This window comes from Daphnia pulex, chromosome 8 (assembly GCF_021134715.1).
Source record: "Daphnia pulex isolate KAP4 chromosome 8, ASM2113471v1".
Lineage (NCBI taxonomy): Eukaryota > Metazoa > Arthropoda > Branchiopoda > Diplostraca > Daphniidae > Daphnia > Daphnia pulex.
In genome coordinates this window covers 8,834,467-8,861,881 of record NC_060024.1, presented here as the reverse complement: position 1 = coordinate 8,861,881, position 27,415 = coordinate 8,834,467, and the positions used below count along the sequence as shown (strand labels likewise).

The following is a 27,415-nucleotide window of genomic DNA, read 5'->3' as shown; positions in this document are numbered from 1 at the left end:
ACGGACATTTAACTTTTAAGCGAACTTACAAGTTATTGCAAATCATGTTCTAATTGAATACAAGTAAGATTATTTGAATTTACAACCACCAATTAAAAATATGTGGAATGAAGTTCAATCGTAAAATGAAACACCTTGACTTGAGTACCACAGATAAAGAATTGTAGGTGACAACAATAATGTTATTTTCCCTTCTAATCACTACTTTGTGAAAGCATGTAAAGGAAATAAGTGTTTGAACAGAAAAAACGAAGAAATATTTGGTCGCATTTGTCTTACTGCAATCACCACTAATCTGTAATCTTAAACATTATTTTCACCAGATATTCCAGTGCTTTTCTTCCGCCATCTTTTTCAAACGATTAAAGTTCACATATCCTCAAACAGTGTTTGGGGTAAAAATAGATTATCTAGCTTGGCTACGTTGCCTATGCTGCGCAGTCTCCGCTTCGTCTCTTTACACGTTAAAAGATCCCGCACAGACGCGCACCCAAACTCTGCAAACAAAATCGAGTCAAACTTGCTAAACAACACGGGTTTGAGTTTTTAAGAGACAAAAATTGACTGTTATAAACAGTCAATAAGAAAATTTATTAACAGACTCGAACAGACTGTTAATAAATTTTTCTTATTAATCGATTGCGTAAAAACCTTAAGAAAAAGATAGGAATTAAAATTAAAGAATTAAAGCACGAATTGTTAATTGCCTTTTCATTCCCGTGAACAAAATCAGCTACCCAGTAGTATTTTTGTTAACTAACTTAACCTTAATTTGTTCGGGCCATAACCAGTTTTTCCGAAATGTTGCTAATGCTAAGTATAATAAAAAGACAATGTTGGTATAGTTTTAGTTTAAGATATTTTATTGAGACTTTCATTCAAATCACGCACACTCTCAACTTCACACACTCATTCTTCAAATCTACGCTCATCCATTCATTAACACGAAGGAAGCGAAGGAAGAGAAGAAAAGAGAAAGAAGGGGAAACATAAAATTAAGAAATCGATTCGAGATTAAGAGTCAATTCAATTTGTCAGGTGAACATCAATATCATGACCCGATTATGAAAGAAGATGAGAAAAAAGATGAAGGAAAAAAAGGGGGAAGGTAAAGAATTTAGGGGAAAGAAAAAGAATAGACATAGATACATTATACAATAGCAAGAGTAGTTTTTTTTTGTGGGGGGGGGGGATACACGAGTTTTTGGGGGTTTTTTCTGATTATCTGACAATTTTTTTTTTTTTTTTTCATTTAAGTCCTTTCTTTATCCTTACACGTAATCCTCTTTCTTGGCTGACGACGCTGCTGCTTCCCGAGCTTTCTTCGCCTTTTTCCGTCGATTGGTTCTTTGGTTTGTTTTTTGCTCACGAGTCAGGATCTCGCAAGACATAGAATCTTCCGGCAAGTTCTTGTCGTCGACTGGATCATCCAAGTGAGTTGCAGTGGTTGTCTGCTGGATTTCTTCATCAGCTATTGCTCCAGGTTGCGAAATGTCTTGAGTCAAACTCTGTTGGTGGACGGCCAATGGATGACCAGGAACCGATTCCTCTTCCGTCTGGGACGATCGTTGTCTTTTCACGTAATGCACGACTTCCACCTTGTACCACAGTTTATTTTGGCCTTCGAAAAGCATTCCGTCGTAGGTCTTATACGCACGCCTCGCGTCCGGTGGATTAACAAATTCAACCGCCATGGTGCCAATGTAATGGCCGCTATTTTCGTCAGTGAACGTCGTGTAGTGTTTGACAGAGCCAATTAAAAGTTGAAAGTCATCAACAATATCTGCGCCGGGGACCGATGGTGGTAAGTTGCTTATAATGAGGTATTCGACAACGGTCTCTTTGTTGGTATCAATGAAAGATGACGATGCCGCCGTTGGTGATGCGACATCATCCACTAAGTCGGATGTTGGATGTTGAAGTTCATCGATTAAAATTTCATTGGTGGATTTACAAGAGATATTAATCGGTGCCGAAGGATTCCCAAAGTCGGTAGAAGCTTGGATCACTGGCTCGGAGATTTCCATTTTACTTTCGGCCAACCGTCGAAGGACTTCCGTGTTCTTTTTGTCTTCAAATCCAGTCAGGTTCTTTTCCAATACTTTGTCGATCGAATCTGCGGGGGTGTGGTCAGACGACAGAAACGATATCAATTCTAGAAGACGGTCTTTAGCTTCAATAACACGGCTCGACTCTGATTCCTTTTCGATCAAACGAAGGTTTTCTTGTTCAAGGGTGAGTATTCTGGTTTCCATGGCACTTTGAGATGAGGCTGATGCCCACTCGTCTTTTTCGTTTTCGAGCTGACGATTCTTGTTGTTAGAGAGGGCGAGTTCGAATTCTAATTTTGCCAATTCGGCCTTCAGGATCTTATTTTCGGCCGCAACATCGCTATTTTCAGCGAGCTTTCTAATCAAGGTACGGTTGTTTTCTTGATAGATGTTGTCTTTGGTCATCGACGGCCTGATGGTCGGTCTGGTAGTAAAGGCGGTTCCCTTTCGGGTTCCCAAGACGTCCGGTTGAATAACACTCTTCTTCATCACTGCACGCTGATGCGATTTGGTAGTACTTTCAATGCAGTCATCGATGAAACAAAATCCCATCCAAGGAAGGAAAAATGGCATAAGCCAATCAAGTATGCAATGCATTTTGGATAGAGATCAAAAGCTTCTTTTTAATTCTTGTAACAGATTATTCAGATCGACGAAATTAAGTAATAGTACGTTTATCTATTGTCGTTGGCGTCGCCTCCATATGTATGCCGGTCAAGGGGAAACCAACCTTTGCACGAGTCATTTCCTCATGTTTTTCCTAGCTTTTTAATTTAATTTCTTCTTTTCAACGTTTCAAAATGAATTGAAATTATAGTTTAAGATTTTAGATTTATTGTTCAATCTGTCTAAAGTTAAATACAATTAATTATAACCTTTTTATTTTCATTTGAAAAATAAAGGTTTCGGGGATTCTGGGTTTGGATGCAATGTTTCCGCTTTGAAACAGCGACAGAGCGCCAACGGCGGTCAATTTGCAAACTTATGTCCATTTTCAAACAAGTTTTATTTTCCCAAGCGACCGAATTTAAAGAGAAAAAATCGAATAGTTTTTTAATATTTTTTAAATTTCCCTTGTGAAATGAATTTTATTATGAATCCAATGATAACTTAATAAATCTAAAGCTTGAAATACCATAGGTAATAAGTTATATAAAGACGTTTAAGCTAGGACACGTGATACAGCTGAGGCTGAACACTTGTAATATAGCATTTTATTGTAATAATAACACAATAAAAACATTTAGAAAGGAAGAAAATATAACGTGCTAATATGGACTTCCGCACTTCCATTAGGATTTTTCCGCTGAATGAAATTGTACGAGAATAAGGAAGTACGTCACCATGTTCCTATTAGTTACCGCATTGATGTAAAGAAACGACAAGTTTAAATTAAAATATATTTTTAAAAAGTATTCGAAACCATAATACCGTTGGAAAAAGGTGTTTGCTCACACTGAAAAATCCCATGGCATTGATGTGAGGTTTCATGTGCAAAATTCGTTCCGTGAACAACGACACCTATAACGGGAGAGAAATTTAGCTGTAACTGTTAACATATAAATTTTCTACGATTAAAGTGTTATTGAGGTCTACCTCATTTTGCAACGACGGTTGGTGATGAAGTAGCTGTAATAAAGCCTCGTAAACCTTATCAGTCTGTGTAAAATCAGTGAAAGGAATTGTTGTAATCAATCTTTGCTAAACGCTATAATTGAATACTAGGTTAGGGATGTCATCGGAGAATGAAGAAAGAATCAAGAGATGAACGAGACTTTCGAGACAAATGCCGGCATTCAACCCTCCCAAGAGCCCATCTCCGCTGGTTGCGCCCATAAGGACAAATAGAGAGCAATTAATAACACTAACAAAGATAAAAATGACCTCAAGGGTAAGAAAGACGCCAAAATGGCGGTTCAGTTTGCGAATTGCGTTGCAGATCAAGCGGTGATGGCCTCTTAAAGCAATGAGATGAGAACGTTGACTTTCAACCAACGTTAAACTTGATGGATGACTCGGAGTAAACTGATCCTTGAAATGTTTCCGGATGGCTTTGAGCTGGAGTGAAATCATTTTCATCAAAATAGAGAACAATGCCAGCTGGACGGCTGGGTAGATTTTGTTGACTAATCCCAACACGTCCAGGATTTTGCGTGCTCAGGGAGCGTCATTGGAAATGACATCAAGCGAGGGTATTATATCCAAGCATAAATTCTGAAATCGATATTAAGTATGCTGTTAAAGTTTTTTTCTAAGTGATCAACATATTAATCATACCGTAGTAATTATGTAGATAATGGCTTTAACTGCTATGTGTCTGCATTTGGGATAAAATTCTGATGAATGCCCATTTTCCTCCAACAATTTGAAGGAAAGGATGAGATCCAGCCGATCCAGCTAGGTTTTCGGTCGTGTAGGTCTAAGTAACAGAAAAGAAATATGACTGCCGACTGTGTAGAGCGCCAAATTTAAATAGTCGATAATGAAATTCCACGAGAAGGTCGTGGTAGAGATTCCATTCGTATAAGAATTTGCAATACTCTTAGCATCACAAAACACTTGAATAACAAGAATAAGCTGAAGGAACGATACCAATAGAAAACAGAAGGTGCGATAGAAATGACACATCGGCCGACAACTTTTGACTTCCTCTGATGAGGGAGGGATTGAAACTCCCATAACGTGCATACACTTTGTGATTGGCTCTAGACTCCAGTTGAAGCTGTTTTTCCTCATTTTCAGAATTTTGACGTTATCTTCCATTTTGGGATCTTTTAGTGGCTTAACTGCTCCGGTCGAACAAACGTAAAACATCTCGTGACGATGGAAGGGTCTTCACAAATAACTCAAGCGCCTCCCAGTTATTACTGCAGGTAGTTTTCTTGGTAGTTTTTTGGGGACCACTTAAGCTGATCAGAGTATTAGTTTGACGAGCTAATAAATATCGATTTGGAAGTAGGAATAGTCGCTTGACAACATTAAAAGAATTAGAAAAACAATGCAGAACTTATAGAAATTACTTGACTTTCTTGTACCTTCCAATCAATTGATTTCCAATTGATTTGAAGCCTATCTTCTTTTCTTTGTGTTTGCGTCAACTGTATATTTCAGACGATATAAAATTTAGCAACAAAATCAATAAAGGAATCTAATAACATTAATAATTAACGTTATTATATTTCCTCTATACGCAATATTCTTTTATCTAATAATTTCTATTTTCCACCCTTTGGTGAGATGATAATTGATGACCTTAATCAAAAAAGAAGTAAAAAGAAAAAATGGCATGTGGGCGTGTGCCCCCCCCCCCTCTGTTCACAGCATAAAGCAGTTGTCTTTTGTTGCCTTTTAGCTAACTATTGGAGTTTTACTCGATAGCTTCTAACTCCTCCCACAAGCAGGCCAAGAAACGAAATATTTTGCCGATATTTTGAACCGTTCACTAGAAGGCGGATGCAACAGAGCGAGATCACCTTTTCTTTTTGTCGCTATGGCGTTACATAGTCTCCAGCCAATGTAAGTTGTTACTTTTGTGAGTTACATTACATGATTGGTTCAGACCTTCAGTATAGACAGCACAATTATTCTTCTTGTCGTAGATCACGACATTACTGTGCTTAGGGCTTGGCTTAGTGTAGTGTGGGGTTTTCCACTCTTTGATAACATATTCATATTCACAATATGTTAAAAGAATCTTTAAATTGTTAACGCAATGATTTTCTTTTTCCTTTTACGTGTATGACATGTACAAATTTTTGCAAATCATTCTTCTGCCTGCCTTGCGGTTTTTCCATTTTTGTTCACCTTGTAACCTGGGGCTTATTAGATATAGATTCTTATAACAGTTTGCGTCACAGCGTCCGTTCAACTCAAAACTGACTCAGCATTTCTTCTTTTTATAGGATTTTATGCCCGGCAGCAAACGTTTCACGCATGATGCTCCCATTTACGGCTTTATGGAGACAGTATTTTTATGCGTTCCGCCGAACTCAGACCAGAACAGATATTTGCAAGGTATTATCAGTTGTTTTTCATTTTATTTGATAATTTTTCGTTTTATCATACCCCTATAGATTGCTTAGCAGTAATATGGATGAAGATTGTTCTGAGACCAATAACAACAACCAAAAGCTGGACACGGAAAATGGCAAAGATATTGAGAAGAAGAAGGGATTGGCATTGCTGATTTACGATTTGAAACAACCCAAGTTAATCCCTATCAAAATCCTAAGTCTGATTGTTTTTTCCGGTGAGTAGTTGGAGGATGAATGCGCCCATGGGACCGTAACAAATATTATTTACTTTAAAACTTTGTGTTTTAGCCTACAGCGTTACAAAATTTGCTTAATCGAATATTTTCCCAATTTTTTTTTGTAATCAAATGACAGGTTATGGAGTTCTATTGCCCTACGCTGCAATTCATATGAAATCTTTAGGGATCAGCGTTGAAGAAACCGGTGCCATTTACACCGTGTCTGCAGTCTTCGGTGTATTGACCCCTATCTGCACAGGCATGATCGCTGATAAAATAGGAAATTTCAAGGTAATATTCTACAAAGAATTTGACTAAACTTAGTTTTAGTTATAGTTTAGTAAACTATTGCGATTAATAACAATGTTTATTTTTTTGGCCAGGTACTTTTGAGCGCATTGTTCGGCTTTGCTAGCATCACTTCGCTCATGTTCTTGTTTGTTCCAGTCGGAAGGATTTCAGTGGATTACCCAACCAACATTTCGATGTCACTGGGTTGCGTCGACGAAAACTCGGCACTTACGTTAACAGATCTCGATTTACATCCGTGCAACTTGAAACTGGGCCCAAATTTAGAAAACGGCGTTTTTATAAATGTGTCAGTGACACTGGAGGAGTGCGGAAGTGTGTGTTTTCACAGCGAAAAATTGGATGAATGGAGTGGCACTGAAACAAGCCAAGAAACCACCTCTTCTTTTGTAAACCATATCTTTTTAGATGACCCCATCGGGAAAGAATTTCGTGATGCGGTTTTTTTCCCTAACGACTGGGATCTAGACATGTCATGCTCACAGCAAAATCTGACTGGCGAAGGTATCTGTCAGCTAGATCGCAAAAGTGGTACTGGATCAGGGAAAGAAAACAACGTAACTCTGGGATTTAATTTATTTAACGATCACAGCAACCAAACTGCAGGAATCATCCCCGTCAAGTGGATGGTTTGGGAAGACGAATCCGGGTTTGAGCAGAGGGCTAGCCATTTTCAGTGTAGCTCTTACGGCCAAAAACAAAAACTCCTTCAGCAGACTGCGTATTCTCAAGACAATCAAACGGAAAACCGCCGATCCATCTACCAGCAATTCTGTCGATCGCTGTGCATCGTCCAGATCAACCGCGCCGACATCTGTTCCAACAAAGTGCGGGAAGATGTCGTCAATCCTCAGTTCACATTCTGGACGTACTTGTTACTTCGATCGGTGTTTGAAATGTTCATCAGTGGGTCTGCCACTTTGTTTGATGGAGCCTCTTTGGTATTGGTCAATGAAGTCCGTGGTGATTTTGGTTTCCAGAAAATGTTTGGATTCATCGGGATTGCAATTTTTTCACCGATTTCTGGAGCCATGATGGACCATTTTAGTACAAATGAAAAAGATAAAAATTTTCGGTAACTTATTCTACTATTTCAACCCAAAAACCTGCTTTTAACTGATTACCCTCAACAGGCCGGCTTTCTTTCTTTTTGCTGGATTATTTGGCATTGCGGCTGTTGGAATGTTAACGATTGATCTCAATTTTAAACCTCCGGCGGAGAAACTGGTAAAAAATGTGATATCGTTGTTGAAAATCGTCGAGTTGGACGTTCTACTAGCCGTTAGCTTCATCTCAGGTACTAATAAAAAGCAATCAAGAGTTTAAATAAGAATTTCAATTAAGCTAAACATTTATTCAGGAATGTTGTTGAGTTGTTCGGGAAATTACTTGTTCCTATTTTTGGAAGAAATTGGAGCTACCAAGTCATTAATAGGCCTATCTGTTACTATCTCTTGTCTAGCAGCGATTCCGATACTTTTGCTATCAGAGACGATTTTTCGTTTATTCAGTATTCCCAATCTGATTGTCGTTACCCTTTTCATCTACGTCGTACGTCTGATAGGTATGTTGAATTAGCTATTCAAGTCTTTGGTTTGTTATTTGAAATTCAAATGAGTAGACCCCTTTGTACCCAAGGCTATTCTTACATCACCGACCCAAAAATGTGTCTCGTGTACGAGTCTATTGAAGCGATAAGCGGTACTCTGACCCTGATATCTCAAATGGTCTATGCAACTCAACTGGGGACGACGTCCACTGTGACCTCCATTCAGGGATTAATTTCAACGGTCTACTTCGGACTAGGTAAGTGACTCACATTACTGAACGAAGGCAATTTTTGGATCACCAATATGTTTTTGATTTAATTATTGGGGATAATGGATTTAGGGGGTGGTATCGGAAATTCTCTAGGCGGAGCCTTGATCGGAGCGTACGGCCTGCGAGTGGTTTTCCGCATTTTAGGCGCCGTCGCTTTCCTCACTGGATTCCTCTATTTTCTCTTTAATATCTGTTATCTGCGTCCAAGGGCCAACGAAAAAATTAACACTACCTTTGACAAGACTGAAGAGTGAAGAAATTCAGTGACATTCAACCTCCGTTATAGTATTTTAACAGCTTCTAAGCTAAGCTTTTCCATATAATAATCCATCATTAAGTCGGTCGCATAAGGACTCTACTTGCTTATTTAGATTATTTATTGTACAACCTACGCAATATTCCAAAATTTAAAGATTAAATAAATTTCAGTAAATTGTTAACAAAAACGTTTAGTTCTGTTTCTTGTTTAATAGGAATTAAGTGACACATCGGTAGCTATGGTAGCGGTAGCTTAGCTCAATGGTTGAACATTGACACAATTTTAGAAATTGTTTTATTTGTCCGTCATTCCGTGATCATTGTCGTGAATTGATAGATCAATCGGATCAATGTAAATGCTTCATGTTATTTCCTCGCATCGTTTTCATCTTCTAGGATCCAATTGTTTATCGAGACTTTCCTGAATCGGATAACCCATCAATCAAATGCGGTAACGAAAATTGCATTTACTTGTCTTAGCTGCATCATTTAACCGTTTACCTGATTCCAGTGGCTTTATTTATCATGGATGAGGAGGAGATTATGTGCGAACGAGGGCGAAATATGAGTTACAAATCCAGCGGCAACAGGAGAACAACCGGAAACATTTCATCAATGTAATTTCTGTATTGGTATAGTTTAGTTTAAAAAGTTAATTTTGTGAAATTTTTTATAACGAGCTGGACGTTCTACTTGCCGTTTGCATCACCTCGGGTAAAAATGTTTGAAAGCCGCTTATTGCACAATTAGATAAAAATTCTTTATACATGATTCTTGGTGGTATGCACGGGAAATATTTGTTCGATTTTTCTTGGAAGAAATTGGTGGGGTCAGGTTTTTAATGGGACTGACCGACTGACGGTCACCATCTCTTGTTTAACAGCAATTCTACTGCTTCTGTTATCGCGGATACCATTTTTCGTCTTTAGCCTTTTTACCTTCTCCGCACGTCTGATCTTAGGTATGTTTCGAATTCGATATATTGAGTTTAAGTAGTTGCTTTTAATTCCAAGTGAGTCTCAACAACAACAAACATCTCCAACCCGAACTTGTGTCTCGTATACGAGTCTATTGAAGCCATTTCTGGTATTCTACCAATGACATCTTTTATGATCTATGGAACCCAACTTGGGACGACATCCACTGCGACTTCCATTCAAGGATTGATTTCAGCGACCTACTTTGGACTATAGATCTGTGACGACCCTATATGAAGAAGTTTAAGGATTATCAACTCTTTATTGCTTTAATAATTGATGACTCACTGGGTGATTTAGGGGCTGGAATCGGAGCGTTAGGCCAGCGAGTGGTTTTCCGCATTTTCGTCGCTTATTTCCTCACTGGATTCCTCTACTCAATTTTAAAATTTTTTGAAACGGGAAGGTTGAAGAAATTCAGTGACATTCAACGTCCGTATAGTGCGTTAGTCTTTTTGTAGCCAGCAGCATCTAAGCAAACTATTTTCCTATAAATCATTAAATCGGTTCTTTTGAGACTCAACTTATTTTTTTACTAAACATTTTTAGCTTATGTACAGATTAAAGCCTAGATGAAATATTCAAAATTTTAAAGACTAAAAGAATTTCAGTTATTGTACATAATTTGATAAATCAATATAAAAGAAGCTTTAATGTCAGTATTCTAATTTTTTGTCTACCCTTTTGGCCACAAGGGTAACATAGCGTCGCTTGTTCGCTTCCATCTTCTAGGATCCAGAAGTTTTACTGGACTTCCTTGAATCGGACCACCCCTAAATGCGGTAATAATCACCTGATAATCGTAACATTGAAGAAATCATAACAAGAATGAACAATGAAGTTATTGTTGTGAGTGTGGCAAGACAAAAGGAAAAATAAAATAATTTTCTATATTTCAATTAATACAGATTAATGCTGACTACAAGACAAACTTCGCGAGTGTATTTTCTTCTTCTCGTCGTTATTTTAACACCCATTCACAACTCATAGGATCTCATATTCATCAAACATAACCTACATACGCACACAAAAGTTTATTTCAACTTGCAAATGTTGCAAACATTTCTGATTAATCGCCACCAAAATTATCAAGAGGCGGTCGGTTGTGATACACTTATATACAATTAACTATTACCAACTCTTGAATATGGTTGTTCCTTTTTACAAAAAAAAAATAAAAAAATAAACAAAAAAGACCAAAAAACACAAATGTGAAGAAGAAAAGGGAGGGAGATTTGTTTTCCTAGAAATTTCGAGGCGAGACAAGGGATAAGTGACACGTTTCGGATACATCCGCCCGTTTTTTTTAAGACAATGAGCCAATCAGGACACAGTTCAATCAAACATAGCACGAAACTGAAAAACAAAAGTTCATTTCACCAATGTGAAAAATCAGAACGAGTGAGGATACAAACATACTAAAGGCCGTGACTTTTTTTTTTGTTTTCTTTTCCTTAAGAGACACACAAAGTTAAATTCTTTTTCTCAGTTTTTCTTCCCTATATTTACTATCAAATTAGTCTAAACAATCCACGCAATTCTGAAAATTATTAAAACAAAATTCGGAATATTTCGTTTTCTCCCTTCAACGAGAAAATGTCTTTAACAGTTGATCCCATATTGTTTTTTTGTTTTTTTTTATCATGTTTGTTATGTGTTTTTTTTTTTCTTTCGTTATGTTTCTTTTTAACTTTTTTTTTCTAAAAAAAAAAAAAAATCTCGGACAATCCGACATCAAACCGAAGGAGTCATTTGGATGTTGTGTGTCCGGAAGGGGAAAGAAGGGGACCGTCATTGAGGCAGAAACCAATCAGGCATGGCCAGGCCGATGGCCATCTGCAAATTTATAACTAAATAAATAGAGGACTTCAGCCACATGATAGAAGGAAGAAATACGCAAATAAACCTCCCCCCCAAAAAAACAAAAACGTAACTCGTTCTTTCTTTTAAGAGATTGAGTTATAAATTAAGCAGCAGTAATAGTATGAAGTGAAAAAAGGAATAATAATAATTAAAAAACTCCGTTTTGAATTCACGGCATCACATGCTTCATTCTTTTTTTTTTGTCTTTTGAGGAAAAAATCAAATAAGCAACAAAAAAAAAGTTATGGAGGAAAATTGTTGCCTCGAGAGTAGAAGGGTCTTGGGGGCGTCAGTGGAAGGAGCACACAAGAAAGTTTATGGTTTCTTTTCCAGTACGACAGCTCACATCTTCGCTTTAGTTAATATATAATGTACAAGGAAATGAATCGGAGAGATGGGCTAGTCAGAGAAGAAATCGTACCATAAACTCTTCACAAAACGAAAATGCCCCCCAAAAAATAGCCGGAATTAAATGAACGATGCTTAATTGGAGAGCGTAACGTTTTCAATCTAATCTAGGAAGTACCAAACAAAGTTCTTGATGCCATCTTAGTATGATTTAAGGAATGCCAAAATTTATCTTATCTTATCCAGCTTTATCTACTTTTTTAGCTTTTGCGCCAGCATTAAAAAAATTACTGGATTAAACGACGATAACATGTTACAAACATTGGAAACGTCATTTGTGCAGAAATGGAATCATCCAAACATTTATTCCATGACAACTCAATTCGATTAGACGAACTTGTCCTTCCTCGCTAGAAAACTACGCAATGCTTCATTACAATATTTCTAAACCCTGGGAAAGAAATCCAAAATTTCCTCGAACATTGATTGGAAAAAAGCTTTGGGTATAAACCCTTTAAACATGTGGAACTCCCGTGTCTACGTGAAGCAAAGAATTTTTCCAAAAAATTCTTCGTAAATGTTTGAATTGGTAGAAAGATATATTTCGACATTCCTTTTATCACATAAAATGGCGCTAAGAAAAAAAAAAAGAGTTTTATTTGGTACACCCTATCATGTTACACCTCCACACCCTACCAAAAGTTACAAAAAAAAAAGAAAAACAAATTGGCTTATGGATAGGGCTTGGAGGGTTAATTGCAAACAACAAATTTTGAGTCGCTGTTGTTGTCGTGACACTAGTGTGGCTGAGGAGGAGGCGGAGGGGGTACTTGAGGGGGAGGCTCTCGAGGTAGAGGAGGCATGCCGGCCGATACTCCAGTGGCCATTGAAGGCGGAATAGGAGCTGCGTGAATATGATTGTTCATCATTGGTGGCATCGGGGGCCCTTGCTGATACGGTGCGTACATGTGGTATGGAGGATAAGCGGGCGGGAAAGGGTTATAGAAGGGAGGATGACCCATCGGTGGCATAGACCCTGGTGGAGGATAAGTGGGAGCAAAGGAGGGAAAACCGCCCGCTGCACGGTTGTAGGCGTTCGCGGCATTGGCGGCGGCAGCAGCAGCGGCATTGGCGGCGGAAGCGGCAGCGGACGACGGACCGGAGGAGGACGTACTAGCAGTAGGAGCCGAAAACGTCTGCATGGACGAATGGCCTACCTTGTTCATGTTGGTGGATGAGCTTCGATGAGCCGAATGACTACGTTGGCGATTCTCTTCCGGAGCTACGTTCGACGACGACCCGTTACGTTCGTGATGAGGACGCCCAGCCGAGCCAGCAGATTGAAACTGCTGATGTTGTTGATGCTGCTGCTGCTGCTGTTGGTGGTGCTGATGATGAGGAGGTTGAGGATGATGCAGCTGCTGTTGCTGCGGTAATTGTTGTTGTTGTGGTATGGCTTCCATTTTAGGTTGTTTGGCCGACGGAAGGGATGTCTTGTTCAGCGACGAGCTGCTGGTTGTGCTGGATCGCTTCCTACTGCTTTCCTTTTCTTTGCTATTATTGCTGCTGATCATTTCCCGGCTTATTTTGATCTTGAGTCCACCACCAGGTGCCATGGGCGAAGCTGCCGGCAAGGGCTGCTGACTATCGCTGGATCCGTTGGTTGGGGTTGTAGGAACATCACCTTCGATACGCCCCTTAGGAATTTTGATTTTTAAAACAGGTTTGATCGACGTCGCCTGATCTCCAACTGGCGACTGGCTCACTCCGGCGATCTTGATCCGGGAACCATCCGCAGCTTCTTTGAACTTTTCTTTTTCGCGCACCTTCTCCTTGTCCTTCTCTTTATGTTTGTGCTTGTGTTTCTTCTCCTTCTCTTTGCCTTCGCGGTCTTTATCCTTGTTTTTGTGCTTCTTCTTATCCTTCTTCTTTTTCTTTCCCGAAGATGGATCAACTTCATCGCCACCATCAGTGGGCGCAGAAACTACGACTTCTGCTGCAGGTGTGCTCTTGATCTCGATGCAAGCCATGGCGTCTTCAGTCTTGACGCTAGAGAAGGGTTCATTATCTAACCCTAGATCAAACAAACTTTCACGAAATGAGGGCTGTTGAACTAGCTGTGGCGGCTGTTGCAGCTGCGGCTGCTGCTGTTGAACTTGCTGAGGAGTAATTTGCGGCTGAGGCGTAGAAGGAAGCTGCGGATTGGTCGGATGATGCTGTTGCTGCACAGGCTGTTGGAGTTTAGGTGATGGCGCCAGCATACTAAAAAGGCTCTGATGCTGCTGCTTCATTTGGAACCCACTCGTGCTGGCACCCTCTCCAGGAGTGGTGTTCATCAACATGGATTCGATCGCCGCATTGGGAGATCCGAGCAGACTGTTGGGTTCCAGGCCGTAGTTAATATCCCATGTAGAGTCCTGGTCTTCGCAAATGTCTATATCGAGATTGAAGCCTAGCGATGCAGTAAGATTCATTTGCGTTTGCTGACTGGATGCCGTTGAGCTGCTCATTCCGACTAGGCTACCATTGCCGGGCCAATCTTGACCAAAGGCCGATGTCGATGGCTTATTGTTCCTACTACTACTACTGATATCGTTCGGCTTTCGCTCGGGTTGTTGTTGGTCGATCCGAGGAGGAGAAAATAAACTACCACTGCTGCTACCGCCACTCGACGGCTGCTGAACTTTATTGCTGGAAACTGAACTCGGAGGGACCGGTTTTCTCTGAACAACGTTGATTAAATACATTTAAAATATTCTGAGCATAATGAGTATGTGAAAATTAATCATACCTGTGACGACGATGTACTCGGTGGAACAGGTTGTTGCTGCAACCTTTGCTGTTGATGTTGTTGTTGCTGCTGCTGTTGGTGATGTTGTTGAGAAGATGAAGAGTGAGATGTATTACTGCTGTTGCTTCCAGTAGGCTGTTTTGGATCTTTCATAGAACCAGAACTCGACCGTTGGTGAGGATGTGGAGGTCGGCCCTGTCCTGCCTGTAGTTGTTGTTGGTGAAGTTGTTGCTGCTGTTGGTGGTGATGATGGTGATGATGACCGCCAGCAGCTGCACCACCACCACCACTCCCCGCACTTTCCGGAGGTCGATTCGAATGTGAAGGAGGATGACCACTGTTCGAAGATGGACGGTGGCCAGCAGGAACGCTGGCCGTCGAACTAGAAGGAGGGACGAGGGCGCCAGTCTTGTCTCTTCTTTGGTCATGTGGCCGAGGAACTCTCTCGCCTGTAACACATGCTCAAATCAAGCATTTATCTCAACCAATTTAACTTTTCAATCGTTACCTGGTTTGGGAGCAGCGCTTCCGCTGCTGCTTCCGGAAGATTCATTCCTGACCTTGTGAGCATCTGGATGGCTTGATGACGCGTCTTTGCTACTACTACCGGATGCACTCTTGTCCGACGATGTCATGGCAGAAGCATTGACTCCAGGTTGTTGCATCACTCGTTTCCGCAGTCTCGACGGGCATTTATTGAAAATCGCCAGAAATTCAACGGTCAATTCGTCCAACATTTCTAACGTCACCGTTTTGTCAACGTACGTAAACCAATCTTTACCCTCGGCACTCTGTGGGATCTACGGTGTTCAATTGTAAGAGTTGTTAACGAGGCAGTTAGATAACATTTTGAATTGTGCAATTTTGTTATTACCTCAAAGTTGAACCATTTGCACACCAGGTGGATGCAAACACAGGCCACTACAGTGGGCTTGTACTGGAGGCACATGGTGGTCAGGTGCAAACTACCACAACATGACACCTCTAGTTACTCCAGGAACAACACAAGTTGGGCATTTACAAAATTATAGTTACCTATTAGTGGCCATGAAGTAGGAGGTCTGAGCCATGTCCTTGCTTGAAGATGCTAAGAAACGAAAGCCAAAGAATGACATTACAGTTAAGCGACTAGGGCTTTTGAGCTTGAGCGAAAAAACCTACCTCTAAATAGATGCTGACAACACTTGAGCACTTGTGTGTGAGGGTGGTCAATGGCGACATCAAAGCCAAGAGTCTGGAGAAGGATATTTTCATTGTTTATCAGCTCTTGAGCTTGTTCAATGTATTGCTGGAAGATAACGTAAACAAAACAATGAATGAATATGATGTTTGAATGTACAATGGTTTGTATGAGAATTTGATACCTCAGAGTTGATGTCCAAGTTTCGCTGATCCTTGTAGAGAATCATGTGTGCAACCCTAATGACATGTTCCAACTTTCTGGGCTGTTCCTCAACTTTGGCGGCTAGGAAGAGAGCACAGGAAGAGATTGGATTTCGATGGAACTTGTTGAAGGAATGGAACATGTAGAACCGGTGCACATAGACGATGGCTGTGTTGATGCACAGTTGTGTCCTAAAAAACAGAGAAACCAGTGTGATTTGACTCCATACCTTTTGTTGCAAGCGATAAATCGATGTCAGAAATGTTCAAGCACGCATCATTATGGTTAAAATCCAAAATACGACCAATGTGTGATAACGTAAGAATGTGTTCGGGGTGCGAAGAGAACAACTTCCGACTTGAAACACTTACACTTGTAATCTTTGACCCATTTCTTGAATTAATGTTGCCGCCTGTTGCCGGTAAAAGATTTCCTTGTCGTAGTCGATGTTGCATCTTCGGGAAGGAGTATTTTGTAATTGTTCTTTTGTAAAAACCCACTTACCCTCCATCGAGGCAGCCATATTTTATACACACTATTTTCTAGACCTCGAAAACGACCGCTATCGGCACCACGCTAAAAGCTTTTCCCGCCAGCCGCTAGAGTCCACCCTTGTCGACGCACTCCTATTAGGTTACTCGGAATGGCGAAACGATGCAAAATAACACTGCACAAACACGTAAACATGATAACTCCAATTCCGCATAGCTCTCCTTGAACTCATTTACCACTCAATTGTGCCAGATGTGTAGGAAAATTGCAGAGTAAGAACTATCGACAGTGCCCTCAAAACGTCCCGCGTATTTTACCCACGTCTTCTGCGATGGCGCTGACTCTGCAGACCGTTACGTACTATACTCTGGGGCTTGAAGGCTACCAAAAAATGATGTAACAGTTGGAGGCTGTCACGCACTATTCGAGGCTATCCGGAAAAGAAAAAGCTCACGTACTCAATGACCCTACCCCCAATTTAATTCGTTTACCCCTTTAAGTGACAGTAGATTTTTATCCTGTCATCTTTTCCAACACTCTACAAAACTGATTTCCGGTACATCCACATTCATGTGGATGCCTTTCATTCACCAATGTCCCTGAAGACTCGGCACACGTTCATTGCCCTCATTTCCAAGAGCCTTCCAAAACTAGACACGTTTTTTCCCATCAAGACAACGTCGCCATACGTCTTTTTTTCTCTCTCTCTTACATAATTTTACGTCGTCTTAAATAAATAAACTTTAAACAGTTCTTTATCTTTTATCTACACTGCGTATGTGTGTGAACATTCTGGGAGAACTGTATTTTTTTTGTTGTAGTTTTTTCAGGAAGAAAAAAAAAACATGAATGCCAAGAGTGGGGAGGAGGAGAAACGAGAGAGAAATAGTATGATATTTATACATTGATGAGGAGACGTGGACCAAGACGGAAAAGAACAGCATGAAAGAAATTCAATCCACATAAGAAGGGGAAAAAAAAAATATGAACTTGGTTAAATATTTATAATCAGTTGTTCGACGGGAGTCGTTTGTCCTCTCCCTGTTCATAATTTCGAACGATATAAAGAGTTGAAACTAAGTGACAAAAGAACCCATGCAGAAAGAGCCCCAGAATTAATTGTTACTCTTTTCTTTCCCGCAATTCGATCCGAAATTCTGTTTTTTTTGTGTTGTTGTTTTTGGAGGAAAAAAAAAGATAATAAAAAGGGGGAGCAGGTGTAAACATGGAAACAGAATTGGATGTGTGACTTTGACAATTATATAGCACGGGAAACAAAAAAAAATAATAATCATAAAAAAAAACACACATTTGGGGGAGGAGTAAACGGATAAAGGTTGCGCCAACAGATCGGTGTGACAAGACAACCAAACATAATCATCCATTTTTTTTGTTTGTTTTTTCAATTCCTTGCGCGACTATTTACAGCAAATATTGTGAATCACGTTACAATGACCTTTTACTTTCTTTCTCTCTCTCATTCTTTCTATGTATAAATTCTATCACACATACTCAGTCTTTTTCTTCCGTGTATGTACTCGAAGAGCTAAAAAAAAAAAAATTAAATCAACCGCCATCTTGTTACTACGATTAAGGAAGTTAACTATTTTTTTGTTTTTGTTTTTGCTTGTTTACGACATACTACGTAGTTCTGTGAAAGAAGGGAATTTATATTGGGGGGGAATTAGCAATTCGCTTCTACGAAATTTGTTGTTTTGGAGAGTGACGATGTTGGTTATCTTTTCTTGCTCCTGGGAGCGCTACCCTGGCTTCCTTCCCATTCGGGATCGTTGGGATCCTCGTCGTCGACGTCCAGATCGTCGGCGCCAGGTGAGCTCGTCGATTCAGAGACAAAAGTAACAGCTTCGTCGTCCACAGAAGACGTCGTGGTCGTCGGTGTGGCTCCTGAAGGTATAACGACCGGCACTCCTCCTCCAACACCGCCGGCAGCAACCCCGCCACATTCCGATGATCGAGCTTCTCGTTTGCCTGCACGTTGGACCGCCCCTTCCGAAGATGCCAACTCATCGTCTTCCTCCGGGGGCATCTCCTCAACCAGCTGCTCGAAAACGCTGTCCGGTAGAGGGAAGAGGCGAGGTTCGTAAGGAGCCACTGTGTAAAACTGCTGATAGGAGAGAAGAAAACAACATTTTAGATAAAAGCATTTGTCATCGCTGCGTGAAAAATCACATGCAAAAGTGAAACATGGAAACTCACCTCGTCCATTTCCCACGACATGCCGGAATTGTCGTCTTGGACAAACTTCCAGACACTGGAATCCCTTTTTGTCAGTGATGCAGTCCTACGACGTTCTTTGATGGCAGAAGCTGTAAACGATCCGTCAGCTGTCGACGTGTCGGCAGTGGCTACACGTTCGCCATCTACATCGGTGGGAAGGTCGACATCCATCATCGGACCGTCAGTGGCTTTGGATCCCATAGGTGACATTGGATCGGGCGTATTGGCACCAGAACTCTGATCAGCTCGACTGTCGAGTCGATCAATCTGATCGACTCGGCGACGGCCTCTCGTCACTCCTGCCGGTTGTTTCAAATAGCTCATAAATTTGCGCCGTTCTTCCAACTCGGAGCGATCGTGACGGGCGATGCAGGCTTCTTCGCTCACATCCTCAACCTCTTCCAACAATTCCTACAAACGCCAAGGATAAAAAAATTGATTAAAATTTGAAGAGAATCACAAAATTTGGAGACAAATTTACCTGGGCAGCCGCCAATTCTTCTTCGTCGACTGCGCGCCATTTGGGCGTCTGGATCTCCTTGTATTGAAGCCTCTCAACACGCGTCGTGGCAGCCATGCTGTAAGGAATGACAATATTGTCGATATCGTAAGAGGTCCGGCGTCGCATCAGATCTTGGAAGACGGAACTCCGCTCGTTACGATGATTTCCCGGCCGCCCGGGCGTTGATGGAACGCTGCCCGTGTCGTAGGGCGATGACGGGAAGGAGGCGCTGTCTTCATCCTGGACATCAGTCGACAAAGCCGAGCGTTTCCTTCGCTTCATCAACGCCTTTCTCCTATCCAATTTGCCGTCTTCACTGACGCCATCGGCCGCCTTGCTCTTCCTCTTGTTATTGGATTTGCGTTTGGCCGGCAGCAGCAAAGCGTCGTCTTCCTGCGTCGCCTTCGAGCTGGAACGTCGGTTGTTGATGTTTCCGCGCGGAGTTTGGTGCGACGACGTTGGTGGTGGCGGAGGTCGCCAGTCGCCAGACTTGAGTAGCGAATCCACGTGGGCGCTGAGCGGAATGTCTTGCGGCAACGAGAGAACTGGATGGAAACCCCGGTCCGTCAGGCCGATTCGCTCTCTCAGAGTCATGCCATCCGGATCTACCGGCAGCAAATAGTTGTTCTTGCCATTGCACAGCACGCACGGCGTGTAGATACGCGACATGACGCAGCAACATCGCACAGTTGACGAATGACGACTCGGTTTACGGCCGCTGCCCGCTTGAATTTGCGACGCTCTTATCAACCGACGGTGGCGGAATCCTCCGCTACTGCTGCTGCTGCTGCCACTGGTTCCAGCCATGCTGACCAAAGGTCTAGTTCGACTGGATGAAGAAGGTAAAGAAGCAGTCGCATCCGCATCGGCTCCATCTGGGCTACAACTACCGGGCTCCGCTTTGACCGGGCTGGTTGTTGTTGTTGGTGTTGCACTACCGGTGAGTCCGTTGGCTGGGGCGAATTGGACGGGCCCTTTGGCTGCACGTAATTGCCGGTAGACATCCGTGTGTTGGCGGATGCGGTACTCGAGATCCGACACTTGCGCCTGTAACCAAGACCACCTGGCCGCTACTGCCGCCCGGTCACGCGCCCATCTCCATGCAGCTCGCTGATACCTGAGAACCAAAAATCAATAAAACATTTGACATTATATATTTGTGTGTGTTTAGTCTCTCCTATAGACGACGGATTACTCTTCCAAATTGATACAGCGGATGCTGAAAAGAGTATTGATCCAAAGTAATGCTAGTAGATGACATAAAAATAGTTTCGTTTCTTGGCAACGCCTTGTGAGAAAAGCAGAGCGAACGAAGCCAAAGGAGTGGCGAACATCGACCCAAGATGGCAGGTTCATCGATCCACACCAAACACAAAAATGCCTAGACATGTTATTAGTTGCCTTTCTTCTTCTTCTTCTTCTCCTTAGTTGCAATTGCCAAGTAACTCGGATCCGTTTACCTTGGAAACGCCGCCGCCATCATCCCTGTGCGTGTATGTGATTGCTAAAATGTGCGCAGTAAATAGGTAAATACTTACGTAGAGACGGGTTTGGGAGCCGGAGTTGGTGGTCCACTGACTGGGGTAGAAATTGAACCTGCGTGACTGGAAGTAGAGGCAGCAGCAGAACCGGCTGCAGCAGCATCGTGAATTCCTCCCGCTTCGTTGCTGGTACTCGTCACGGTAGACGTAGGGGTCGGCAAAAACGGCTCGATAACAGCAGGAGGCGTCGTTTCGTCGTCACTTTCACCACCGGAACTGCTTTCCGTAGCGTCCGGATCATCATGACGCTGCAGGTAACGAAGTTGAGCCTCCCACAAACCGGCCACCTCTTCCAAAGTTTCAGCCATCTGACTGCTCAACTGCCGGCCTGTTGTTTGATTGTTGTTAGTGCTATGCTGCTGCTGTAGCTGGCCAGTGGAAGGAGCCGTCGAGCGTTTGGTAAGACCGAAATATCGCCGATTACTCAGGTAGGAAACGGGTGGAGCTTGGAGCCGACTGACAAGGTTGACTAAAGTGGCCGTTGGGATGTTACGGACTTCTTCGCGCGTCGGAAGCCGACCATCTTCTGCCCATCCGTAGAGATTGGACCCAGCGGCACCATGATGACCACCGCGTCCTTTGGCCCCAATTGATAGGGTCTCTTTGGCGTACGTCACAAAATGCGCCACTTGGTCGGCCACGTGTCGGCCGACGTGGCGCGACTGGAGTCGCCCGGCTCGCCTCAACAGCGTCTGGCATCTCGCTTCAATTTGTTGCTGTTTGGTGCGAGCCTCGGCCAGCCGGCGTTCCACTTCAGCCTCCTTGTCGATCACGGCCGGAGCAGTTTGTCCCGCACTGACCGGAAGGGTAGCAGCGTCCTCCATGACGGCAACAGCCGCATCGCGCAGGAGCTGCTGCTCTGCCACTGTGAGACCAATATCTGTACACTGATCGACTTCCATACTCTTGATGACATCGATCATGTCCTGGACGCTGTCCTCGGTCTCCTCACGGCTTGATTCCTCGGCCGTGGTGGTGGTCGCTGTCCACTCGGGCGTCTTGCCGGGAGTTTGAACAACCATGGGAGGTGAGTCGAGATCCATTCGATCTCCTGGGGCTGTCGGATGCAGCCCCATGGTGGCGTTCCCGTTGAGTGAAGGCGTTGTTCCTCTACCACCACCGCTAGGGGGAGACGATCTGGGCGCAACGGCTGTAGCCGAAGTGATTATATTCGCCAGATCGGTACCTTGTCCAATCGTCGGGGGCGGCCCGGGTGCCGCCAAAGCCTTGTTGACAATGGTCGGTGGCGGGTCCAGGTTTCCCTGGCTGTCCGCAACACCTCCACCACCACCACCGCCGCCGCCCCGACTCTTGGTCAACTCGTCCGATCGAGCTATTTCTTGGCCGCTAACCGCTACCACCGCACTGCTACTCGAGTTCTTTCGGCACTTGCGAGTCGTGTTTGTTGTTGCTGATTTTGTCACTGGTCCGTTCGTGCCGCAGCAACGAGACGGCCACACTTCACGCGTCTCTTTTAACGAGGACGAATGATGCGATGATTTCGGGAGTAATGTCAAACTTGGAGGAACGTTCGGGCTGCTATTGAGCGGGCAACAGCGCTGATGCGGTGTGGCCTGAGTCAAGGCAGGGGCCATGGCACTCGCTGCCGGGCCGCCGAGAGACCAGACGAGCCGGCCAGACCTGCTCTTCTCTCCCCTTGTACTTTGTAGTAGACGACTCGATTGCTGTTGGATGATGCTGCTGCTGCTGCTGCTCTCGGTACTTTTCCTGCTACTGCGCAATGGACACTGAGGCTGAGGCTGTAGACAAACGACACTGACGCACATTTCATGGCGTTGATGCCCACTCCATCGTCGGCTCCGATCCAGCCAAGCTGCTGATCCAGCTCAAGCTGTCGATGCTGCAGACCCATCCACGAGGCGACGATCCCATCCTTGGTTAGGATCCAAATTTTTACGTCCCTCTCTTCTAGGATGACGCAACTTCAGTTTCAGCCATATCCAAATTTACAGCAACCTGCAACAATTAAAACAAAATAAAATAAAATAAAAAGGAAGCATTTTAGAATACCAACTAGGGAAACCTTGATCGCATTTCACGGGCTATCTGTATTCTTGACATGATCAATAACTCTCTCTCCCCCCAAAACTCTTCTATAGTCCACGAACCGGTTATTCTCCCCTTCAAGGATATTATTAATAACAACCCGAGACATTGATTTTTCTAGTCTTACGGTATTGTGTAGCACACATTCTCACTCAAGGTTGAATGTCTATGTACCTTACACTGCTGCCTCAATGCCATCAAGTGTAAAAATGAAAACAAACCCTTGTGTCAAGGCCCTCCCTTAAGACTTTAGTCAAACGAAACTTTCTCCCCCCTTAATAATGTTTAGGAAAATAGTTCCGTGTGCTCGGTAATCGGTAGGTGATATGACGCTGTTTTTATTGTGTGTCCAAGTCAACGCCCGCATTTGATGTTGCAGCCCAACCCAGCTATCTATCTATCGGCGCCACCATTTGCTGCCCGACAACACGCCATGACTCACGAAAAATTAAAAACACAAAAACGTAATCACCCGACACTAGCAGTCGAAAAATCTACACGAGCCAACATTGCATCAGCCAACGCAGCTTTACTCTACCGGAAAATAAAAAAGTTGTTTCTTTTCTTGTCGTCGTCGTGAACGAAGGAAAAAAGAGAAACTCGGCGACATGAAAGAAGAAATCGAAATAATTTCGGGTCCACCCCACGTGACTAGAAATGAGCCTGTCTGTTTGCGGCTGTGCTAAATTTTCCTTTCGAAAAAATGAAACAAAATTTGGTCTAGAACATTTGGTTGTTGGCTCGGCTTGTGAGCTGTATGTCAACTCTCTAGCAAGGGGGCGCGCTTTTTATTTTAACACACGAGTTTTATTAACAAACTGAAATGAGAAAAATCTAACCCGGGCCAGACCCGGGCCAACGAAAAATGCACGACGAGAGGTGGCCCCCCTTCCACCCGAAGGACGTGGACTGTGGTGAAGCCGTCGCGCGCGAACAAAAGCTTTAGGGCCGCTCCCGCCCCTTATGCTATATACTATACCACGCTCGCACACACACACACACACACACAACTCACCTTCTTTAGTTTTGACTGAAGAATTAATCCACTCACGATGACACAAGAATCACATACACGTCATCAACACACAGATAGACGACACTCGTGACAAATTTCCTCTTTTTTTGGACCCGAGGTGCCGACACCCACGATTCACAATGGCGTCGAGGAAATGTTGCCCAAACTTTTTTTTATTTTTCCCCTACTCAATCGGGGCGCGGATTCACAATGGCGGCCAAGCTTGGTTGGGGGCAGAAGCAGAGGAAGCGCACTCTTGCGACTAGGCACACACTACTATCATACCACTTGGGGTACTGCTGCAACTGATGGCTCCCCCCCCCTCCTCTTCGGGTGGCGCAGCGCAGCCGAGCTGGGGTGCTGCTGCTGCTGCTGTATTATTGAAAAAGAAAACGCGCACTATCAGACGGGAACGTTACGCTTTGGAAGAAAGACGAGAAATGGCTTGGCATTCAACGTTGGCAGGCTTTTCTCGACACACACACACACACACGCAGCGATGCCAAGGGGGAGGAGTCTAGCAGCGCCATCTTAGCCCCCACGCTTTACCCGCCCCGCACACGAGGACACGCACAGACTTGCAGGCTCCGCCCACAAACGACTACACTGATCGACACTGAGACTTAAATTGGCGTCACATAAACGAATACAATTAATAAGCAAATCACATTGAATTTCGACGTCAACGAGAATTTTCGCGATGATTAATTTTCATTTTGGAAGAATTTTTTTTCAACTGCTGGCACGTTGAGAAGTAAGAGATTTGATTTGACTCCCGCTTTAGCACAATTGAGACATGCAGCGCCTCACAGCGGACAAACACGTGGGGCTTCATTTCTCGAAACGACTTCCCCTCCCCTTTCACTACCTGAATGAGAAAACGAGTTTCGCATTTTTGGGGAGGGGAGTATTTTTCTTTTTAAAAGGCCAATATTTGCCAGTTCACATGAATTCGCATCTTCAGCCTTTTACTTGATAAGCGGGTGTCCAAGTTATATTCTTTCAGGCACTTTTTAAAGGCAGAAATATATTTTTTTATTATTTTTTTTTTTGGTTTTGGTTTTTTGAATTTTTTGTTTCTAGAAGTTTCCGCCTCTGGCGATGGCCGTTGGAGGGGGGAAGAAGCTGCATGACGAAAAGAGCCGGTCCGGGGAATACTCTAAGGAGAAGATTTTTGTTTGTTTTCTGTTTCTGGTTTAAACTCGATTTCACTGGTAAAGCCATCAACCTAATTGAATGCAGGATCACATCAATTGAACTAAAATTGGTTACCGTGCGCTGTTGCAATATCAATTATTATTTCCTGGCAGGCGCTAGGATCTGGCGAGCGATGAGGTCTTTTAGGACTTCGTTGCTCCCGCCGTAAATGGTCTGAACTCTGGCGTCAAGGTAAGCGCGAGCGATAGGAGTATCGTAAAGGTATCCGGCTCCTCCGTGTAACTGCAAACATTGGGCTGCAATCTTATTTTCCAACTCCGAGGCCCTAGAAAGGCAACAAAGAAAGAAAAATAAAATGGCAAATAGAAGAATGAGCAGCAGCGCTGTGGGCAAGGGCAAACAATGGGAAATTGTCCTAGTACCAGATTTTGGCCATACAAGCCATTTGGGCGTCGAGCTGTTGCTCTTCGTGAAGCGCGATACACTGGTCGATAAAAGCTCGTGCCACGCAAATCTCGGTCTTCATCTCGGCGAGTTTATGTTGAATCGTCTGTGTAAAAATGTGAGATTACATAGGGTCGCGCACTCCAAGTGGGTAAATGACAAAGTGTGACCGTGAACCTGCAAGTTGGAAAGTGTTTTGCCGTAGGCTTTGCGCTGCATCACGTACTGTTTCGTCTCTTCAAACATGAATTCGGAATGAGCACAAGCGTGAACGCCGATGGTCAAACGCTCCTGCGGCAATTCATTCATTAGGTAATAGAATCCTTTATTCTCTTCTCCTAGCAGCGCACTGGCTGGAAGACGGACATCTTCGAAGAACAAACCCGCGGTATCCTTGTAATTTCAAATGAAATTTGATGACTTATACACGTGATGTAGTAACTTAAAAAAATAAACTTACAGATGCTCCCATGCCAATTTTCTTCATCAGCCAGCTTTTTTTAAATCCAGGAGTATCTGCGTCAACGAGGAACAAACTAATACCATGAGCTGCTGATTTCGCTTCTTTGTTGGTTACTGCCACAACTACAACGACATCGGCTAACCACCCGTTGGTGGTGAACATCTTGGATCCGTTAAGAATGTAATCTGACCCATCCTTCCGCGCAAATGATTTGATCCCTTGAAGATCGCTTTCGTTGCGAAACAATAGGATAATAATAAGAAAGGGGGAAGCTCAATGAAATAAAAAGTAAATGTCTTTATATACCTTCCAGCGTCTGGCTCAGTCATGGCGATAGCCGAAATTTTTTTACCAGCTGTCATGTCTGGGATATACTTTTGTTTTTGTTCTTCACTTCCATATTTGCTGAAATAAGGCATGATAATATCAGAATGAAGATGGAAGGCTGGTCCATTTGCTGAAGCATAGCCTCTGAAAAATACAAACATTTAAATGTAAAAAACCATATTAATTGTTGTCAGTTGCACTTACTGTTCTTCCATTATAATACATGCATCTGCAAAAGAACCTCCAATACCACCATGTTCTTCTGGTATGTTGATACCCAGCATTCCACATGATCCAGCTTTTTCCCAAATTTCTTTATCAGTGTACCCACGCTCATTCCACCTGTAAAATTGTGCAAAATCAAGTAAAATGTCTGTCATCAGTTTATTGAAAAGACCAAACTTACGCTTGAATATGAGGAGTGATCTCTTTTTGAAAAAACTTCCTCACAGTCTCTCTAAAAGAATCTTGTTCTGGACCAAATAAGGTGCGAGAACCAACATCAGTTAACTTGGGCATTTTCGCTGTAGGTTGCCTTTGACCATCATGTGATCCAGACTTGACTGCTGAAGCATTGGCTACCACATTGCTACTAGCTCCAGAATGTAAAAGACAAACTCTGCAAAAAAAAATAATTGTTGATTAGTTTCTCCACTGAGAAAATCTAACCCAATTAATGGTGCACTGCTACAATTGTATTAACGCGCTCTATATACCTTGGAACTGAAATGCTCACCAGTTTCCTTCCAAACAGAAAAGACTGTTTTGCAATACTAAACATTTTGTTCGATTCAATGAATAGTTTTAGAAATTAAAATATGTGAAAGAAATGCACTGCGAAATTAGAATATTGGCTCTTGGCTGGGCGCGGGACCTTCTGCCTCAAAATCGTGTCAACAAATCAGAATAACAGCTGACTGAACAGCTGATGGAGGGATGGTAAGCTATGTAATCTAACCTCGAAGTGTTATCGAAAATATGGTTTCCCTGGGTTTTTCCTAATGGAATAAAAAACATCAGTAGACTTTGAATGTTAACTGTTTAAAGAACTTTTGAAATGTAATATGTGATAATGTCTTTGTATGTTCAAATTTTAATGGCACGTTTTTTGCAG

At 42.8% G+C, this 27,415-nt stretch overlaps 4 protein-coding genes and 1 long non-coding RNA gene across 14 annotated transcripts; 2 read left to right on the top strand and 3 right to left on the bottom strand.

Moving 5' to 3' along the window:
- Window positions 1–5,417: 5,417 nt before the first annotated feature.
- Window positions 5,418–9,462, top strand: LOC124199517. Of its 5 annotated transcripts, XM_046595347.1 has the most exons (10): window positions 5,513–5,583; window positions 5,954–6,065; window positions 6,125–6,300; window positions 6,440–6,594; window positions 6,687–7,687; window positions 7,746–7,909; window positions 7,973–8,176; window positions 8,251–8,418; window positions 9,088–9,142; window positions 9,203–9,462. In XM_046595347.1, exons 2-9 carry the CDS (start codon window positions 6,025–6,027, stop codon window positions 9,114–9,116), a joined length of 1,938 nt encoding a protein of 645 aa, XP_046451303.1. In that variant the 5' UTR covers window positions 5,513–5,583; window positions 5,954–6,024; the 3' UTR covers window positions 9,117–9,142; window positions 9,203–9,462. The 5 variants fall into 5 exon arrangements, with proteins under 5 accessions (XP_046451299.1, XP_046451303.1, XP_046451302.1 ...); XM_046595343.1 differs by lacking the exons at window positions 9,088–9,142; window positions 9,203–9,462 and adding an exon at window positions 8,503–8,873 and having other exon boundaries at window positions 5,418–5,567; XM_046595346.1 differs by lacking the exons at window positions 9,088–9,142; window positions 9,203–9,462 and adding an exon at window positions 8,503–8,873 and having other exon boundaries at window positions 6,137–6,300.
- A 267-nt stretch (window positions 9,463–9,729) lies between these two features.
- Window positions 9,730–10,824, top strand: LOC124199516. Its single transcript, XR_006876859.1, has 2 exons — window positions 9,730–10,450; window positions 10,577–10,824. It is a non-coding gene; the product is annotated as an uncharacterized LOC124199516 (long non-coding RNA).
- LOC124199510 (cyclin-T2-like) lies at window positions 10,589–17,164 on the bottom strand. 2 transcript variants are annotated; one of them, XM_046595332.1, is made up of 9 exons: window positions 16,426–17,164; window positions 16,035–16,245; window positions 15,832–15,958; window positions 15,706–15,757; window positions 15,545–15,635; window positions 15,179–15,470; window positions 14,671–15,119; window positions 13,097–14,602; window positions 10,589–11,518 (listed from the first exon to the last, which is right to left on the bottom strand). In XM_046595332.1, exons 1-9 carry the CDS (start codon window positions 16,575–16,577, stop codon window positions 11,513–11,515), a joined length of 2,886 nt encoding a protein of 961 aa, XP_046451288.1. In that variant the 5' UTR covers window positions 16,578–17,164; the 3' UTR covers window positions 10,589–11,512. The 2 variants fall into 2 exon arrangements, with proteins under 2 accessions (XP_046451288.1, XP_046451286.1); XM_046595330.1 differs by having other exon boundaries at window positions 10,589–14,602.
- Window positions 17,165–17,300: 136 nt separating this feature from the next.
- LOC124199509 (KAT8 regulatory NSL complex subunit 1-like) lies at window positions 17,301–24,811 on the bottom strand. 2 transcript variants are annotated; one of them, XM_046595328.1, is made up of 5 exons: window positions 23,910–24,811; window positions 20,825–22,804; window positions 19,266–20,403; window positions 18,764–19,195; window positions 17,301–18,671 (listed from the first exon to the last, which is right to left on the bottom strand). In XM_046595328.1, the coding sequence occupies exons 2-5, from the start codon at window positions 22,612–22,614 to the stop codon at window positions 18,282–18,284; spliced, it is 3,750 nt and encodes a 1,249-aa protein (XP_046451284.1). In that variant the 5' UTR covers window positions 22,615–22,804; window positions 23,910–24,811; the 3' UTR covers window positions 17,301–18,281. The 2 variants fall into 2 exon arrangements, with proteins under 2 accessions (XP_046451284.1, XP_046451285.1); XM_046595329.1 differs by having other exon boundaries at window positions 17,301–18,668.
- Window positions 24,812–24,947: 136 nt separating this feature from the next.
- On the bottom strand, window positions 24,948–27,223 carry LOC124199511 (long-chain specific acyl-CoA dehydrogenase, mitochondrial-like). Of its 4 annotated transcripts, none has more exons than XM_046595333.1 (9): window positions 27,018–27,223; window positions 26,708–26,920; window positions 26,506–26,643; window positions 26,281–26,445; window positions 25,972–26,203; window positions 25,689–25,904; window positions 25,490–25,617; window positions 25,182–25,392; window positions 24,948–25,068 (listed from the first exon to the last, which is right to left on the bottom strand). In XM_046595333.1, the coding sequence occupies exons 1-8, from the start codon at window positions 27,080–27,082 to the stop codon at window positions 25,206–25,208; spliced, it is 1,344 nt and encodes a 447-aa protein (XP_046451289.1). In that variant the 5' UTR covers window positions 27,083–27,223; the 3' UTR covers window positions 24,948–25,068; window positions 25,182–25,205. The 4 variants fall into 4 exon arrangements, with proteins under 4 accessions (XP_046451289.1, XP_046451291.1, XP_046451292.1 ...); XM_046595335.1 differs by having other exon boundaries at window positions 24,948–25,094; window positions 27,018–27,216; XM_046595336.1 differs by lacking the exon at window positions 24,948–25,068 and adding an exon at window positions 25,087–25,129 and having other exon boundaries at window positions 27,018–27,216.
- Between the last annotated feature and the right edge of the window lie 192 nt (window positions 27,224–27,415).